This window comes from Phyllostomus hastatus, unplaced genomic scaffold (genome assembly GCF_019186645.2).
Source record: "Phyllostomus hastatus isolate PE091 unplaced genomic scaffold, TTU_PhHast_1.1 phas_scaffold_78, whole genome shotgun sequence".
Lineage (NCBI taxonomy): Eukaryota > Metazoa > Chordata > Mammalia > Chiroptera > Phyllostomidae > Phyllostomus > Phyllostomus hastatus.
Genome location: NW_025334041.1, coordinates 94,168,962 through 94,189,061, shown reverse-complemented (window position 1 = coordinate 94,189,061; position 20,100 = coordinate 94,168,962). Strand labels below are relative to the sequence as shown.

The 20,100-nt window shown below is 37.8% G+C and overlaps 1 protein-coding gene across 6 annotated transcripts in view; it reads left to right on the top strand.

The window, feature by feature from the left end:
- PAPOLG (poly(A) polymerase gamma) overlaps positions 1 to 8,190 on the top strand; it is a 31,505-nt gene extending 23,315 nt beyond the window's left edge. For 2 of the 6 annotated variants that reach the window (XM_045827992.1, XM_045827997.1), the window contains 9 exons: positions 181 to 300; positions 723 to 832; positions 3,345 to 3,466; positions 3,690 to 3,865; positions 4,254 to 4,345; positions 4,426 to 4,646; positions 5,379 to 5,444; positions 5,625 to 5,681; positions 7,741 to 8,190. In XM_045827992.1, the coding sequence (XP_045683948.1) occupies positions 181 to 300; positions 723 to 832; positions 3,345 to 3,466; positions 3,690 to 3,865; positions 4,254 to 4,345; positions 4,426 to 4,646; positions 5,379 to 5,444; positions 5,625 to 5,681; positions 7,741 to 7,839 (1,063 nt within the window). In that variant the 3' untranslated portion in view covers positions 7,840 to 8,190. The remainder of the gene's footprint in view (positions 1 to 180; positions 301 to 722; positions 833 to 3,344; positions 3,467 to 3,689; positions 3,866 to 4,253; positions 4,346 to 4,425; positions 4,647 to 5,378; positions 5,445 to 5,624; positions 5,682 to 7,740) is intronic. The other 4 variants (XM_045827995.1, XM_045827994.1, XM_045827993.1 and 1 more) reach the window with 4 other exon arrangements.
- Positions 8,191 to 20,100: the final 11,910 nt, after the last annotated feature.

Here is a 20,100-nt window from a genome sequence, read left to right as displayed (position 1 = left end):
TCAAAAAGGGGAGATTCACTAACTAGTTATTTACTGGAATGGTATTTTAAAGAGTTACTAAATATATTGGACTGAATTTTTTTAATGAATATGTAAAGCATCATACCTGATACGCTGTTTGGTTTACTTGGATATAGCTTCCAAATTTAATATGGAAAAGTCTTGTCTATTTTATTTTAGGGTTGGATTGGTAGAATCTAAAATCCGTGTACTTGTTGGAAACTTGGAACGAAATGAATTTATTACTCTTGCCCATGTAAATCCCCAGTCATTCCCAGGAAATAAGGAACATTATAAAGAGTGAGTTAATTATTTTTTAATATTATATTTTTTAAATGTTATTTGACATATGCATTGTTCAAGATCAGTTGTGAGATTGTTGTTTAACAGGCATTGTTGGGGGGTGATACATTATGTATTTGAGTAGTCACGCATTAAAACAAAGTACATGCTATGTTGGTAGCCCACAGACCCCAGCAAAAACTCCATTAGGGTATTTGGAGCATCTTTAAGTATATATTCAGTAAGTCATTTTCAAAACCATTTAATTCTCTTTATAACAACACAGTATAACTTACCAGTGTTCTTGGTGTCAGTTTTAAAAATTTGGCCAAACCATTGAAATTTGTATTTATGCTTCCATAAAGACCAAGATTTAATTACCAAATAACATCTGTAAAATTGTAAAAAATTAATGGAAATTCTTAAATTTTATTTTATAGCAATAATTATGTATCGATGTGGTTCCTCGGAATAATTTTTCGAAGAGTAGAAAATGCAGAAAGTGTTAACATAGACTTGACATACGATATACAGTCATTTACTGATACAGGTAAGACTTTGTCATCATAGAGCTATGGTCCTCAACCTTGGCTGTAATGCAGTATTATCTGCCTACGATCTGTCTGGCTATATTTTTAAAGTTCTACAATTGGTTAAGTGAATATGGTACATCCATATTATGAAAATCTATGCTGCTATTAAAAGCATGATGAAACAATTTCTATAACATATTTAGGGGAAAAATTGCAGAGCAGTGGATATAGTGCTCTCCTATTTACATAAATAAAAAATATATGCATGTTTGCTTATAAATAGAATACGAGGTCTGTACAGAAGGTATCCAGCCATGTAAGATGAAAAATAGAGACATTATTAAAGAAGACACAAGATACAGGAAACATTGTACATAGGACAGTGATACCTCAATCCCCTTCAAAGTATGAACCATAGGATATCACACAGTTCTCCTGGTCGCCATTAGCTGCCCCATAATATTTTCCCAAATCTTATTGATGGTCTGAAATCCCATCCCTTTCAAAGATGATTTTAGTTTTGGAAAAAACAAGTTATAGGGTACCAAATCTGGGCTGTAGGGGAACTGAATCAGTTGAGTGATTTTATGTTTCACCAAAAACTCTGCACAAGACATGATGCATGAGTTGTGATGAAGCTGCCAATTATCAGTTGCCCATAGCTGCAGCCTTCTGAATCATTTGAATAGTTTCCACTGAGGAATGTTTAAGCTTAATGAAAAATGTGATGCAGATTCATTGGGCTATTTTTCATTTTGAATGCAACAGCCACACGGTACACATCTTTACTCAATGGTGTCTACCACCCCCACTGACTGGTACAGTGAAGTCGTCATTCATTGTTCATGCATGCACATTCCAGTCCACTCTCGTTGACTGCCAGGTTATATCCTTGTCACACAAACTGTTCTTGTTATATTAACAATGGCTGGACTTTTTCCAGACATACCTCATGTGTTTCTGAAAGGATGAATAGTTTTAAAAAAAAAGAAACTGGCAGAATTGGTTGCTTCTGGGTCAAGAAACCAGGTGTATTCAAGGAGACTACCAAATACTTTTGAACCCTTTGAGTTTTGTACTGTGTGAGTGTATTGTCTGTGCTAAAACAGAAAGACTAGAGAAACCCTACAGGTGATTCTTAGTGTGTACAGCCAGGTGTAATCACAGTCATAAAAATGACTTGATTTTTACTTTTTTTGTTGTTTTTAAGATTTTATTTATTTATTTTTAGAGAGAAAGGGAAGGGAGGGAGAAAGAGAAGGTGAGAAACATCAGTGTGTGGTTGCCTCTCATGTGTCCCTGGCTGGGGACCTGGCCTGCAACCCAGGCATGTGCCTTGACTGGGAACCAGTGACTCCCTGGTTCACAGGCCTGCACTTAGTCCACTGAGCTACACCAGCCAGGGCTGATTTTTACTTTTCTTTTTAACATGAAATAAATATCAGTCAATACAGGCTTGCTGAATGTTTAAAATCACTGAAAAGAATGTCTTTCACATTTAGCTCCCTAAAAACACCTTTTTGGGGTATCTTAATATATTTATCTTAATCTGGAGTTGTCTTAATCTAGAATAGTGTGCATTCATACTCTTAATATTTTTGGTTTGACTCATCTGAGATTTCTAGATTCTTTTGAACTAGCCCTCACGTTTCTCATGAAAGTGCAGATTCCTGTGTATCACCTTAGTACTACTGAATCACACTCTAGGAGTGGAGCCAGAGAATCTTAAATTGAATAAGCACTCCTACTGATTTTTTTATCAGCAATCTGGAATGAAAACATGGAAGTTTTTCCGTTATAATTTGACCTCAATTTTCAAAAAAGAGGAGGTTGGGAAATTATAAATTTATTAAATGTTCTCCAGGTAGAGATACTGAGACCCCAAGAGATTAAGTAATTCACATTTCACAGTAGTTACTAAACCTTCCACCCTAGTCTTCAGTAAGCTTATAATTTAATTGGATATTCACAATTAACATACAATAAATAATATGTATGGTAGTTAATATAACTGATTTTTTTACAAGGTATGGGAAGGACTAGGGTGGAAATCCAGAGCTGTATATGTATATTCCAGTCCTGGTAAAGGTGTCCAGGGCTGTTGAGCCTCCTTTCCCCTCTTGTACAATAAGGTTGCCCTTCATCTGACATTCTGTGACTGGTGTAGTAAAAGAAGCTTCATGGAGGGAGAGAATTTGAATTGCATCTGGGGATATTTGGTATAAAGATAAGCTTAGACGTGGGCAAATCATGAGAAGAGATTTTCTTTTGGGAAAATAGCAGAAAACAAGATTTGGATAAAACTTTTTTTTACACATTTATATCATTCATAATATTATAGGAAAGTGTTAGAAATTGGACATGAGAAAACATAGTACTGTGACCTGGTGAAAATGTTTTAGAAATAATTTGTTCTGTAAGAGGGATGTATGTGTTTGTGTAGTGATGGGGAGTATGCATTTCAGAAAAAGAAAATGGAGCCCTTGATTCAGAAAGAAGTTTCCATTTAACATATTGACATTGTTACAGTGTACAGACAGGCAAACAATATAAACATGCTAAAGGAGGGAATGAAAATTGAAGCAACTCATGTTAAAAAAAAACAACTTCATCACTATCTTCCAGCAGAGATTCTTCAAAAAAAGAAAAAGGTGAGTATATAATCTTAACTTTCCAATATGGGTCCTGTGACCAAATTTACATTCTTCCAGCTCCCAAACCTATTGAGAAGAAAGAGGGGCAGTGCAGACAATTTAAGACCATAAGCTCACCTTCATTAATCACAAAAGATAATTTATTTTATATGTACTTCAGAATTGAAAAGTCATTGTTCTCATTTGCTTTTTGAAATCCTAAAAGCTTTCTCCTTTTCAGCAGAGTCTTTCTGATGTCAGTCGAAGTTCAAGTGGACCTCAATCCAAAAGATCATCTCTGGATGGCAACTGTTTGGATAGCTCCAGAGACACTGATAATGGAACACCTTTCAATTCCCCAGTATCTACAAACAAACCTTCTAAGCCTGATATTTCTCCTTCAGGAGAAACAGAAAGGTCTGTGATTCAAAATTCTCCTTTCAGTCTTCTTTATTTAAGGATACTATACACTTTTCTGTACCTTGCTAAAAACCTTTTGTAATTGCTAAATTATTTTTTTACCAGTTGCTAGTCAGTTTAGAAATACTGAACTATTTTTGTTAATCCTTCAGGACATGGTATAGGTTTATGAATATGTAGAATTAGATTAGTGCACAGAAATGCACGTTTTCTATTTAATTTTTTCTCTTAAATCTCACTGGGTCCTCTGCCCTTTTCTCCTCTTTTCTCTTTTTTCAATGAAATAGTAAAGTAGGAATGCTTGAAAGAAGCAATCCTAACTGTTAAAAGTGTTTTAAATAAGTAAAATTACAGTCATGTAATAATTGTAATTTAACACTTTTAGTAGGAATAACGCTGAGCCTGCTGCTGTAATTGTGGAAAAGCCACTGAGTGTTCCGCCAGCTCAAGGACTATCTATTCCAGTCATTGGTGCAAGTAGGTATCCCCTCTTTTGTTAGTACTGATTCTACTACATATACATTTAATTACTAAAGTCTTTCCTTTTTCCTTTTCAGAAGTTGACTCTGTAGTAAAAGCTGTATCACCACCCGCTGTGTGCACCATTCCTACTGTAGTAGGACGAAATGTTATTCCTAGGATCACAACACCCCACAACCCTGTCCAGGGACAACCACATCTAAATGGAATGTCAAATATAGCTAAGAGTGTTGCACCCAAGAGATCCCATTCCCCACCTATAGATGGGTCTTCAAAGAGGTTGAAAGATATAGAAAAGGTAAAGTTACAACTTTAGTTGTGATTCAGTAGTTGAGTTTTTAAAAGTTAACTTTTAAAAAGTACTAACGAAACTCAATTCTCCATAGCTATCTTAGTGTTCGATTAGGATTTGATTGTTTAAAAAGAATATTTACCCTCACCCTAAAGGAACAATTCTAATTGTTCATCCCAAATTCAAATTATTAATGTATCTGAAAACGTGAATGAAATACAAGTTTCTCCTTGACTTACACAGAAGTCGTTATTGGTAACCAAACAATCATATTTATTGTGTTATGTTTATCTCCTCTGCCTCCAGTAGAGGGTGGTAAAACTATTTTGTTATAAACTGAGTTGTCTTAACCAAAAGACACTCAAACTGTAGAAATTAAGGGTAGTCATTTGACTAATATAAATCTAATATCTAATCAATCTAATATAAATTCTCTTCTGTAATCAACCCATGTTTGTAAATAGTTTTTTCTTTTTCTATTTTTTTTATACCATTACAGGTGTCCCTCATTCCCCCCACCTCCCCACCCCTGCCTTTACTACATTGTTGTCTGTGTCCATAGGCTATGTATATATGCCTGTATATTCTTTGGCTAATCTCTTCTAGTACCCCCCACCCCCTTCGCTCTGTAAGTAGATTTGGTGATAGCCTAATCACTAACTAGTTTTCTCAGTTTATATAGATTTCGTGGTTTTTTTGTAGGTAATAATAGCAATCATTTTAATGTTTATATTTTAGTTTATTCGACTTGAATCAAAGTTTAAGGAATCGCGTGCTGCTGAAAACAGAAAAAGAAAATCAGTGGTAAATATATTAATAGTGTGCTTCAAAATACTAATTTTAATGAATAATGTATCAGGAAAAGTAATATGTTTGAAAGTGGATCAGATCAGATCTGTCAAGTTTTGTTATTTCCTTTAGAAATAAGCATTTGCATGTAGGAGAGAAACTTTTTACCCTTATATATAACTCTTCTGTTTTCAGGATGCCATTGGGGGAGAATGTATGCCTATTCCAACTATTGATACATCACGCAAAAAGGTAACGGTCTTATCCATAGGTAATACACATAGGTTAAAATGCATAACTAATGTACAGAGACAAAAAGCTTATTAAGAGCCTATCATTGGGTGAAGGAACAGGGTAGTAAGATTTTGTATCTGTCCCCAAAGAGCAGCAGTATAGTTGAGAATTAGGAATGGAAATAGCAAACAAGGTACAAAGAGTATGATACTGTGTGCCTCAAAAGTCTAGAAAAGACGGAATAGTTTAAGACTTCATGTTTTATTCAGATTGTGTTCAACTTTTGTTTTACATTCATCTTTAAAGAAGCAGTTTGGTGCCCATTAGTGTAATTTCTTGCCAACACTCAATAGTATATCTTTTGTTGTGTACTCCTGCTTACTATCAAAATTTAGGTTCGATAGTTAGGAACCATATTCATTAATATTTTTGAAGGAACCAAATGTACCAGTGTACATACTAAGTACCTTAAAACATAAGCTAAAGAGCCTCTAATAAAAGAGCCTCTTTTATTATTTTAGCTTATGTTTTAGCTTAAAACATAAGCTAAAATAATAAAAATTTATTTTTCAAAGAATTACCATTGAATCTAATAATGTATTATTAAGCACAGTAAACTGATAAGCAGGTCCTCAAAAGTCAGTTTTGTATAAATCAGAGAAAGCCCTTCTCTGAGAGTTTATAGTGAACAAAGAACAAAATGGCTTATTTTAGGCCCTCCCCCTTAAAGAATAAAGTGCTTCTCATCACCATCAACTGTCACCCTGGCAGATTCCCCAGGATTTATTGTTCATTCTAAAGCAAAATAGAAAGTGTCCTCATATTTTCTATTAGTTGTTGAATATGTAAAATTTCTTTTAACATAAGACATAAAAATAGGGTTATATAATTAAAATATGGGCATGATAATGGACAAAAAAGCTTTAAAATGGATATTAAAGGATGAAAGCATGAAATGGTATGTCTGGGTTTTGCTTAAAATATTTCATGTATAAAGAATAAGGGTATAAACCACACAAATGTGGCAAAGTCTAAATGTCTGAGTCTTGGTTGTGATGTCTAAGTCTTCATTTTACTATTTTCTATTTTTATATGTTTGAAATTTTTATGTTATTTTTTAAAAGATTTCATTTATTTATTTTTAGAGAGCGGGGAAGAGAGGGAGGGAAACATCAATGTGTGGTTGCCTCTAGCATACCCTCAACTGGGGTCCTGGCCCACAACCCAGGCATGTCCCCTGACTGGGAATCAAACCAGGCGACCCTTTGGTTCATAGGCTGGCACTCAGTGCACTGAGCCACACCAGCCAGGGCTGACATTTTTTTATGTAATTTTGAGTGGATGTGGATATCATATAGATATTTGTTTAGCCAAGATAACATACAAGAAGAATTAACTCCTGCATTCATCTCTTGACAAGAAGCTAACCCACTCTTTCCATCACACAAGTGTCTGTGTTTTAGGTGTCTTTGTTTCTCAGTTTTTTAGACTTTGCCTTCATGATACAATAATCTTGAGTATTCTCAAAAGCTCTCATATAGATGCCCCTGAATTTCACCATCACTGAAATTACCTTTCCTGACCACAAAGTCAGTTTTCCTGAAAACTTAAGCATCTCACAGTGTCCTTCATGAACATATTACAGAAAACTAATTGAGAGATGTAGTCACATATCAAAGTTTCCTCTGTAACACGCTCATTTTACACCTCACACTCCAGTAGTTTCCTGTTTAGTGACCAAGCTCTTCCTATTTATGTTCACCATTGCCTTACTTTGAGGAGGACTGTGGTCTGTGTGTATTTCTCAGTCCAGAAGTAGTGATTGATTTAACAAAGTCCTCTTTCCTATACATCACACTCCTCACATTTCCACCCTTTTCCTATCCCACTGCTTTTCCCCTCTGATTGTAAAGTCCTCCAAATGAAAAAATACCTATGAACATTGGGAGAAAATATTCACACAACTTGAGTATTAGGAGCTTAAGAGATTTGGAAAAACAAAAAACTCAGTTTTATGACCTACTGACTATTTGGGCCTTATTTTTGCTTTTCCTTTGTTTTTATTTCTTTCTAATAGAGACTGCCCAGTAAAGAACTACCAGATTCATCATCTCCGGTTCCAGCAAATAACATTCGTGTCATCAAAAATTCCATTCGACTGACCCTTAATCGGTAAAAGCAGTGCCTCCTTACTTAGGTGAATATGCAATCATTAGTGACAAGATGCAGCCACTGTTTTAAAAATAGAAGTGGCTGTCATACATAAAATAAGGTGAAAGTTACAGTCATCGGCCTAGCAACCTTGAAGTGGTTTTTGAACTCTCACACTTTGACCTGCAGATGCTGTAGCATCCTCTCATTGATTGCTACATACAGTTCTCTGAGGATCACCTGCTGTCAAATTGTCATCTACAATATTATGGCTTTGTGTTGGAGGTTTCACTGCCTTAACTTTTGATGCTTGTTTCTCAATAATGGGAACCAGTTCTTGGCTGTTTGGACATTGATAAAACAAGTCCTGAACTCCCTTTTTGGGTCTTATGTTGTAATCATTGTATAGAATTGAAAAGGTTGAAAACAAAAAAAAAATTGTCTTGTAATTTTCCAAATGTTAACACATTACTTTAGCATTGAAGCCACTTTGTGAAACCTGAGATAAATGAATGTGAGGTATCTTTTCTGCTTTCCTCATTTGTGTAGATGTACTTATTGTCTGTTCTGTTGATTTAAATTATTTTTTCTAGATTGGCACATGGAATATTTAAATCTTTTTTGTGCCTTTCTGTCCAAATGTTCCATAGTTACCAGGGAGGATTAGTCTAGTGATTACATCAGAGTTGGGCACCATAAATTCTCTTTATCTTTTGCCTCCCATGGAGGCCTTCAAAATACATCTTGATTAAGAATCAAAATAGAATCAGGATACTACAAGTCAGTATATGAGTGGTGAAATTGTTACATATCCTATCTCATGCCATTCTTGTTAGCTGACAGGTATTTTTTACCAAGAAGCAACTCATTCCAGCCTCAACAATAAGATACCTTTAACAATGGCAAACTTGTATTTTTGAGGTGTAAAATTAAATTGGCATGGTAATTCCTGACCATTACTTTACCCCACAACTTCAGACATTTTCTTCACGGACTAGGCATGCAGAAATAAGCAGTGGAATTTGTTGAAACCTAAAGGCATTTTTGAATGACATTGTTACCAACCAGTAATTGGCTCAGGACCTTTGTAATTTTTATTTAACTATATGAGTTGTCTTTTTTTACACTGCTTTTTTCAATGCATTTCGTAATATTTTTTAAGTTTCATGAATGCATGCTCAGTTTATTAAGATCATAACCATGTAATTCTTGTAATATGTTGATTCAGTGTTTTGTAAATGAAGTCTTATGTATTTTCAGAGTATTTTTGTATGTACTGTAAGATACCATCTTTTCAAAGAGAAAACTTTAAAACCTTTATGTCTCTCTTTAGTCTAATTTTTTAAATATGGATTATGCTTGAATTATTCTTAAAATGAAAATGTATAGATTACACAGTCAGGAATGCTGGTGTATATTATCTTCTTCAACTTTCACTCAGCATTTAGTAGATCTGGTAGGAAAAACACAAAATGGTACATTTGAATAGTGCAGGGAAAATACTTGGTTGTGTATTTTATAGGACTTACAGGATACCTTTTAGCCAGTGAAGTAATAGCAGTCCATTTTCTCTTGTGAGCCCTTTACCATTGATTGAAATACTTGAATTCTGACTGTGAGAAAACAGTATCCTTCTCCTCCTACTCCTGTTCCCATGATCTGTAGGTCTCAAATGAAAATTAGAGTATTTAACTTGTACAAAGAAAAACTTCTTAGAAGTACAGAAGAGCAAGGAAAAAGTAATGATGGTTCCATTATTCACCTTTTATATAGCAAAAGACAAGAATGAAATCCCACAACCAAGTTATAGCTTCCTTGGCAAAGCTGTTCTCATAGCTGAACCTTTTCCTTTATTCAAATATTTTGAGATTTGTTCCACAAATACTCTATTTGAGCAAAAGTGAATCATTCTGAAAGGACAAAATAATTGTCAATTGACTTCAAACTTTGAAAATTCTGTACTAAGGGATTTGATTAATTTTTATGCAATGTGTTTGCATTTCTGTATTTAACGTCTACCCATTACCCCCTCTATTATCAGTCTCCAGAGTCTCTTTAAGACTCCCCTATATATCCATGCTTACCTGTATTATATAAACAGATTCTTTGGAGTGAATAGTGGAGCTTTTCTTCAGTAAGAAAGCAACAGGCCTAACCTTTGTGCCGTAATATAGTCATTTCTCTTGTTTTTTAAGGGTCCATTCAACATGGGGTTAAGACATAGTCAGTGGTTCAAGTTGCACCTCCCAAAGATAGCATTCTTCAGCCTGTTTGGTAACTGGGGAGTTGATGAGATGTTTTTAAGATGCTGCATTTGGTCAGAAATGAAGTTTTTTTAAATTCTAAACAGCAGGTAGAATGTTCACTAGATTTGCTACTATTGTAGGAGACCTCCATTGTACTAATTCCAAGTAAGTAAAGGAGAGTATGATAGGAGGTGGGTAGGGGGTGTTACGTTATGAGGGACTAAGTAGATGTGTTTGATTTCAAGTGTGAAACTCTACCTAGAAATACATTTTTAAAGTCAAATCTGTTCTTTATTTATGTAGACACATGTTCATTTTCACAAGGGTATTAAATTTTAATCTGCTTATTTTTCAGAGACTGGCTTTGAAAAATAGTTTATGTCAAAGGAAAACAATTATCTGCTAGTACCTTTAGGGACAATTTGAGAGAGAGTTTATGGCTTAAAACCTTATAAAATCAGGGCAAGAGAATGAATTTTAAAAGCCTAGTTGGTGCTTAGAATAAGAATAACTGTCTTAAGGCAGCAATTTTAGTAACATTAAAATCCTTACTATGGAAGTAATTAGGTGAAGATGGGCAATGTTGAAATGGGCTAATCTTGTTTTCCATTGTCTCACAGCTTTGAACTCAGAATTCCTAACTTTGGTGTCATGGACCCTGGGGAATCCTTTGCAAATGAAGAGTTTTTATTTATGTGCATTTTTCTAGGTGGGGGGAGAAATTCATCACTTTCATCACCTTCTCAAAGTGGTTCCTGACCTAAAAAGGGGGGCTGGGGCTGATGGTTAGGAACCACAGCTGTACAGAATTGAATAATCCCAGGCCCTTGGGAATTGTTTTCCATAACATTTTTCTGTGGTATAGTTCTGAAAATGTCCTGTTGCTCTTAACTAGTAAAGTGGGCTGACGGAGGATGCTAGAACACCAGATTTCTCTCCCAAGTTTCTTTATATATTTCAGGTGAAATGTCTTCAGTATTTAGAAGAATGGTTCCTATTGGATTTATAAATGTCCTCATGTTAATTTAGATTCATCTACAAGGTCAGACTTCAGTGCAGCAAATTTCAACCTAAGATTGATCAGAGTGGAATAGCTTTAGAATAACCATTAGAAATGGTAAAAAGTACAATTAATCATTAAAAATCCTAAATGTTCTATTTCCATATCATTCAAGTTCTCTTGTTCCTCCACATCTGTGGTTCAGACTAGAACATATTGAACAGACCAGTAAATAGAACTTTAGTTTAAAAAATATTTTTTATAAATAAAAGTGCACGCATTTAAATAAATAACTACCTATTAAATCTTCCAAAGCTTAGAATTTAGGTCATAATGATAGTGATAAATAGTGCAAATGATGGAAGAAAACCAGCTTCAATACTGATAACTACGTATTTCCTTAGGATTTTTTCAAAAGAATTGTACAAGATCAGATCCTTCCCAAATTCCCTATTTTTTCTGAAATAATTTTTCTGATACAATTTTATATTTAAATTAGTATAATTTTTAAGCTATTGCTACATTTTAGCAAAGACCCACATAATTACCTTATAAAGTACTTAGGATATCTTTGAGGTAAATGGTGCTACATCACTCACTCCAGTGTTATGTCAAATGAATGCAGCTGCTTTTCCTTTCTAGGTAGCTATTTGTGTAGTTCATACCAATTTTCCCTGCCCTTTATTTGGATTGTCTTATTTCTTAGTTGTACACATGAGCCTCATTATTTGTCTGGAATAAGTAATCAAATAAACTTGCTTTGATAACTAGGTGTTGATGATTGATATTATTTGGAAGTAACTTAAGTGTACATCTTAATTTTCAAGTAAGACATCTTATATTTCAAACTTACAGCTAGTCTGGTTTTTACCACTCAGTCTGTTTTGGACAGGTGAAACTCATGCTCAGTTTGTCTCACAAGAGTCGCTTATTAAACATTTGTTAGCAAGCAATTACACAGTAACATCTGCCTCATGTATTAAGGGCAGAATTCTGTCAGTCTTGTGAATATCGGGTGACCAGAGTCCTCTACTAATAATGGCTGGGCAGAGGTACATTTAGCAGTCATGCTTTTGGTACTGTCTACAGAAGTACACCTTACCAGTTTGCTATATTCTTGTAATGAAGAGTGACTTATTTTTAGCCACTCCACATGTCTTGAATACTACTACTGAATTCACAAATGAGAACCTGTGTCTTCCTCATTTAAGATTAGTTGTAAGCCACTCATAGCACCAGTAAAAACACATTTGATATTTACTAAGCTCATTAGCAGGGCCTCCTGTACTAATTAAGTAATGGATAACAGAAGGGCCCCTGGTCCTCACTTGTGAGGCACAGTCTTCCTGGTTGGATTACCAGCTCACCATCCGTGGAGTGTGACTTTCTGATTAGGGCAGCTTACTGCTCCAAGGATATAACATAGTTGTCCCACTGTGCTAAAATGTTTTATAGTGAGTGAACATCATAACAGGTTCTTTGTGGATCTAAGTACATTAAAGGATTAAGGGCAAAATAGAATTTATTTTAAAGTACACGTTCTAAAACTCTTTCAAACCATATGATCCAGCCAAACTTAACCTATTAGTCCTTAAAAAGACATACTTCTGAATCCTTCCTTAACAATCTGATTATTGGCATTTGGGTCCTAATGGTTGCATAAAGCCTTCCCTGATAACTTGGCCATAGAGAATCATCATACATTCCCTAACATGGTACTTGTACCTTTCAACATTTTAATTATTCTTAACTTGTGTAATGTTCAGTTTACCTACTTGTAATGTTCAGTTTGCCCTGATGAGGCTGTAGGTTTGAGAGTAGTAGCCTTTATCCTAGAATCTACGTAGTAGATGCCAGAAGATGCGGAAGAAGAAAATACATGGTCCTGTTTGGTTGGTGGTTTTAATTTTTTTTTTAATAATTTGAATAGGATTATCCAGCAGAGAGGCCTGATGAGGGACCTACAGTGCAGAGACAAACAGAACTTAGTGGAAATCATTTAAGACATGTTTTTCAAACTTCTTCAACTCTAAAGCTCAGTAAGAAATATATTTACATTGCAAGTCAGCACATGTGTATACACATACAAATGAATGTGTGTATGTATTTTATATTTGTAATATGTGTAATACAGATACTTTATTTCTCTAAGTGCTAGTTGTTATTTAACTAAGGTGATTTCACAACCTGTCCTGAGTCATGAACCTACGGTTGAAATACATTGAATTTGAACTTTCCCTAAGGTTCATCTCAAACTTGGACCATCTTATTGAGTCTGTCTTAGAATGCGAACTGGTACAGGAAATAGTACCAGAAAGTACAGTGAAGCATGTGAAAGAAGTCGATGGAGTATATAGAGATACTCCTTTCTCCCAAGGAAAAATGTTACCCAGGAAACTTGACATCTATGCATCAATTGATAATTTTTTTAAATATAAAAGCCAAAATTCAGAGCAAGAAATGAGACATTTGGATGGTATTTACTTTGGTATTGGTCAGTTGACCTTGGCTGGCCGAGAGATGTCATCAATCCCTGGAGGGTGGACTGGAGGCAAACTGAAGAAGGGCAGACTTACCTTACTAACCAAGAGTCACTCACATGAGATGCACAGATTATTAGAAAAGGTCTCATAAAATATATCAGCCTGGTCTGAGAATTCAAGGACACAAGAAAACTGAGGTCCAAGAGTAAAAGTATAACTATCTCCTGAGAAATTCAAGACCATAATTATAAAAGTGTTTAACATTTACTAAGCATTTAGATGTGCCTTTTAGAACATTATGGTACTTAATCCCTAAAATGGTCCTATGAAGTAGCAGTTACTATACAAATGAAAAAATTGAGGCTTAGAGATTATGTGACCAGCTCAAAATTGCACAACTATTAATTGGCAGACTCAGGAAGTATGATTCAAAGCCTAGTGCTCAGCCATATCTCCCATTTATGAAAGAAGTCAGATGTGTGGATCACAACCCTGCCACCCTGTATTTTTCCATGGAATTTGGAGCTTGACTCGTAAACCTGCTCAGCAGCATCAGTGGTCATTTGTGCTGGGCTGCAGGGGGCACTGTGGCTTCCTGCAGAGAGCCCCAGGCCTATTCAGGAAAGCCCAGTTCTAGCCAAGCACTGCCACCAAAATCTGGGTGACTGACACTCAGCCCTCACTGGGCTTTGTTTTCTCCCGTCTGAAACACTTGCCCTTCACATCTCACAGAGAAGCCGTGACATGAAAATATTCCAAAAGATTAGCAGAGTTCTACAAACAAGATGGACAGTTAATCTCCCAGAATAACAGCTATGTAACATTCCTTGGCCATCAGTCTAAGTTGGAGTAGCAAGAAAAGGGATTCAAGAGAAATGATGCCAAGAGAAAAGTGAAAATGAAAGTTTATCTGATAAGCTCAATCAGTGAAAGGAAATTAACATTTCTGTCAGGATTTGAGAATAACCAAGTAAATGTTTTAAAGCAACACATTAATTTTAGGGAAATCAAAAAGCTAAATAAAAAGGAACTATACAGAGTGTCACATGCCTCAGCTGTCAATATTCATATAGTTCTAATAATGTAAGTAGAGAATATTGAACCAGCCCCAAATTCTAACTGTATTGCGATGGTGGGAGTGGAGACAGGGAGATGGTAAAAGTGAATCCTCATCTTCAGTGGTAGTAGGTAGAAAATACCTGAAACTGTAAAGTCTAGAAGAGTGTATGAATGATATTTAGAAATAATAGGAGGAAAGTTAATAGAAAACTAGGAGTAACTAATAGGAAGAAAGTCTTAAAACAAAAATAATTGCGTTTAGGGAGCAGAAATTGGGAATGGGGAAGGAAAGGAGGCAATGACTTCTTTTTTAAAAGACTTGTAAGATATTTTGACTTTCAAACTAGTGTATCCAGGAACCAGTATACAGTTAGAGAACATGGTAGACTGTGGAGCAGATAGCCCTCCGGTACATCTCATACCACTTGTAGGCTCGGACTCCAGCTCTTACTGACAGACTGTGAGAAACTGGGAAGTGCTTAATTTCTCTGTGCCTCAGTTTTTCTCTGCCAAAAAGTAGTGCTTATAATAACAGAACCTCCCTCAAAGAGTTGCTAACTGGATTAAAGGAATCCAGAAGCTCCTGATGTTTAGTGGAGTTCAATAAGTAACTTGGAGGCATTATAGAGTTTCCACAAAAGCACGTCATGCACTATGCATGGCACTTGACCCATGATGGGCACCCCCTTCTCCTAAAAACACGGGGCAGGGACAGGAAAAGTCAAGGAAGAATACCAGTGTCTGCCTCCCCAGCGAGACTGAAGTAATAGATCTCTACCTTCAATACAATGATGTGGAGACAATTTCTTGCCCTTCCATCAAACCCTCTCCAAACATACTTCTCAGAACAGTTGTTCTAGTTGAAGAAAGTGTGTGAGACTTGTTTAATTCTTACAGGGTTTCACTGGCTTGTTCTTCAATCTACTTAAAGGTGCCCTGGCCAAGAAGCTCAGTTCACTGGAGTGTTGTCCTGTAACACCAAAAGTTTGTGGGTCCGAATCCTAGTCAGGGCACATGCTAGTTTACAGGTTTGATCCCCAATCGGGGCACGTATGAAACCATTCAATGTTTCTTTTTCTCTCTTTCTCTCTTTCTCTCTCTCTCGTGAATAAACATATCCTCAGGTGAGGATTTTTTTAAAAAAAAAGGTTAAAACAGGTTAGACTGACATGAGAAGCCTATCAAGGCTGCCCCTACCAGCCTGGGATGCCTGGAGCATCTAGTAGAGCAGGTACACCACCAACGTGCAATAGATACATCCTCTGATTTCAAATCAGACTACATCTGTAAAACTCCACACGTGGAGAAATGGCCACAGGAATGACCTAAAGCCACACCCATTCCCAGATGTACCTGTACCTCATTACTCCCACCTTTCCTGCGAGTGAGACAAGACTGTCTAACCCAGATCCCAAGTCACTTCCTGTCAGGGTTTCACAGCAATTCAAAGAACTTCTAAGTACAGGTTCTTTCCAAATAGATTGGTTTCTTGAAACTCACAAGACGCCAAACACCAGAAAAGAGGGGATTTCTGAAAGCCACCCACTAGGATGGCAACTGGTACTTGATAGTTTCAAATATTAAGAAAAGAAAAAGAAATCCGCGTTGATTAGGCAGTATCTAATCTCCCCAAGCACAGGAAATGGCGACTGAGCCTGATTTGCACAGGAGGCCCTGAGGTTGCACAAAGCAGCCACTCCTCCAGCAAGGCCCACTCACTGCCTCGCAGAGACGCCTGTTTTGCCTGCCTCCAGCTGAGCACACCAGAGGGAAAGCACCATTAAATTCCCTGTGAGCTCTGAGGCAGTTAGCTGCACCAAGGTCACCAGGTGAAGGGGATGGGGAAGAAGGGAAGGATGGAAGAAAGGATGAGATCTATTTGACAAGGCTAAGTTAATAGGGCTAGTGTGAAACAGTAGCCATCAAACTATCCATCTCATAAATGGTGGTCAAGCCCCTAACAGTCACCAGGCATTAAGGTAGGCACCCAGGACACAAACACAAATCAAACTTGTCTCTGTACTGATGGACCCCTCAGACTAGTGGGAAGTGGGCTGACAGCTTGGCTATGTCTGCACTGGTCAGGGATGGGGTTAGGGAAGAATAACTTCAGGGTTGAATGTTGTAGGGCAATAAGGAGTTTTCCAGGCAAACAGTTGGGCTAAGTGGGAGGGTGGAAAGCAATGCAGGGGAAAACGCATGTGCAAAGGATGAAGGGTCTGGAAATTACATGGTGTAAGGGCATGTGCAAGGAGTATGGATGCATTTGGGGAAAACACAGGAAGAGGCTAGAAAGGTAGGCAGAGTCATACTACCTGTAGATGGGAGAGGAAGAGGCAGGAAGAGTGAGGCTCCTGCTATGGTCCAGCTAAGAAATGGGGAGAGAGGAACCAAGGAAGAAGGGAGGAGTCATGTGCTGAGAGTTTTCTGAGGTAGAACGGGTGGGATCTGCTGACAAACTGGGCTAGGGAAAGAGTAGAGGCTAGTTCCCTAGGGCTGCAAAACATTGTATTGTCATTAATTCTGAAAATACAGGGGAGGGTTGGGGTGAGAGAACAAGGATTCAGATTTGGTGGTGTTCTATTTGGGCTGCCTTAAATTCATCTGTGCAGAGATGTGCTGCAGACAGTGGGAAATATTGGGTCTTCAGCAGAAGAGAGGCTTTGGCTGGGTTGTTTTTTTAGATCTATGGTAGGGGGGACTAGCCTCATGAGAGGGGTTCTGCTAGAGGAAGAGGGAGGGAGCAGATTATCTGATTGGTCAGCTTGAGGAACGAACTGAGCATGCACAGCCCAGGAGGCGGGGAATTACCCCCTCTTGATCTGTCCTTCCAGAGGCAGAGTGGCTCCCAGGACTGCAGTGGGTTGATCTGTACAGTGAACCCTTGGAGCAGATCCAAAGCTATGTTCTCCAATCAGCTTTGTCAGTAATAAAGCAAGGGCTTTGACCTCTGTCTGTGCCCTCCAAACTCAGAAGGGAGAAAGTGTTAATTATTGAAACCACTGTCAAAATTCCAAAAATATTAATGTATATTTTGTTTGTTGTAATTTTCCATCCTCCACATTCCAAGCAGGTGGTCAGGCCTCTAGTAATGCCTTTCCTGAGATGATTTTGCAAAGTGAAAACAGCAGTCACCTGTTTTCTGTGCATGGTGTCCGTGGGGCAGGAGCTTTGAGAGCTACAAGTGGAGAGGAAAGAGATACGGCCCCGGGAATGAGAAGAAGGAAAAGATCAGCAGGTCCCCAAGGACTGCGGTCTGGACACTGCTTTGTGTCAACTTGTTGGGGAGGTGACATGTTCTCAAAGAGGGCAATTGATCAGGATAGTTAGGAAGGCTGGACTCCAGCACAGGAGCACTAACTTTGCCAGAGTCCTTTGCTCCATGCAGCAAGGCTATTGGACCTGAAGGGATTGTGTGGCCAGACCAGGGAACATCTCAGCAATTATGAGCCAGAATCAAAGACCAATGGCTTTGCCTGGGGCAGGGGGGGAGGCGGGGCCTCCCAGGAGGAGCCAACATTAGCACATTCCTGGGTGGAAGAGGGGACATTCAACAATTCCTGAGATTAATTTCATGCCAACTCTGTAGAATAGGGCCTCTTTGTTAGATTAAAGTTGATATAAACAACAAAATCAAGAAATGTGTTAGGAGTACTGACTATAGAAATTCAGAGGGAGTGAAACTGAGGAGTGTGAGCAAAGCCTAGACAATCGAAGATTTAGGGGAACATGAAGAAAGGGCAGGCTGAAAAAGTGAAGTCAGCAAGGCAAGAGACGCTAGAGGAGAGTTAACAGTATTACATACTGCAGAGGTCAACTAAGAAGGATTAAAAGGTAGCCATATGAGCTGACATTTAGGATGACCTTAGCAGAGCAGTGGAGGTGGAAGTGAATGCAAGGAATAAAGGTCACATTCTCAAGAAGAGTAGCAGGGGAAGGAGGGAAAGATCAGAGGTCATAGATCAAAGTGGAGGGAAGGTTTATTTTATTTTATTTTATTTTATTTTATTTTATTTTATTTTATTTTATTTTATTTTGGGAAGGTTTATTTTTAACTTAGGTGATTTCTGAACATGCCTGAAGGTTGAGGGGAAGAAGCTAATGGAACAATGATAGATACTTCACAGCGCTAGATCCAGAGGACAGGAACATTTGTACATGTTGAGGAACTAGCCCAGGCTGAGTAGGAATGTGGGAAGGAGGGGAGAAGTGGAAAACAGCTTTGAAGATGTCCCCAACGATCTCTGCCTCCTGCTATTCACACCCTTGTGCAGTGCCCTCCCCTTCAACAGGGGCTGGACTTAATGACTGACTTCTGACAGAGTGTGCTAGAAGTGATGGTATGCTTCTGATACTTGGTTATAAAAAGACTGGCTTCCATCTTGGGCACTCTCATCTTTGCTCTCCCTTGGCTCACTCCCCCAGGGGGAAATCAGCTGCCATGTTGTAAGACAGCCCTCTGTAAAGGCCATGTGAATGACCTTAGAAGAATATCCGTCAGCCTCAGTCAAGCCTTGAGACCACTGCTGCCCCAGCTGATAGCTTGACTGCAATTTCATGAGAGATCTTGAAGGAAAGGCACTCAACTAAACCACAGCCAGAGTCCATAAACTATAACATAATAAATGTTTATTAATTAAAACAGCCATTAAAACTTGAATGCAGCAATAGATAAGTAATAAGAAGTAAATAAGTTTGCATGCATGGAAAACAAACATTTGAGGAAGCATGTGCCTGTAAGCCTTTCATTTTCTGTGTTGAAAACAAGTTGAAAAGAGGAACAAAGGTTTGACATGGCCAAAGTGGAAGATGGGAAATTTAGCTGGCTAAGGGATGCATGAAAGAATGGACCAGACATGGCCAATGTGGCTCACTTGGTTAGAGTGTCAACCACTAGATGAAAAGGTCACAGGTTCGATTCCTGCTCAGGGCACATGCCTGGGTTGCGGGTTCATTCCCTGTTGGGGCACATATGACAGATCTCTGGTTGGTGTGTGTAAGGGAGGCAGCCAATAGAAGTTTCTCTCCCCATCTCTCTCCCTCCCTTCACCTCTCTTAAGGTCAATTATCATACCTTCAGGTGAGTATTAAAAAAAATGGACCAGTACTCTTAAGGGCCCAGCTGTAACTGGTGACAATGAAGTCAAAGCTACTGAGACACACATTTCAGGAACTGTTGTCCACCACCTCGACATCCTCAAATAGAAGAGAAAGAGGTTATTGAAATGACCAGGATTGGGATATTATAAAATGAAGTAGAAAGCCAGAGTCCAATCAGTTGAAGATGCTAGTAAGAGAGAGGCTACAGGAAGGGAAGAAGAGGTGATTAAAAAGTCGTGTTTGGATGGGCAGAACATGGCACTCTCCATGAAACTAATGAGCTGATGTGTTGGGTTTAAGAGTGAGAAGAACCAAGAGGCCCCAGGCCTGTGTTCAGAAGGGAGCAGTTCTGGGTAACCAGACAACTCAGGGTATACCCAAGGGTGCGGTTTTCTAAA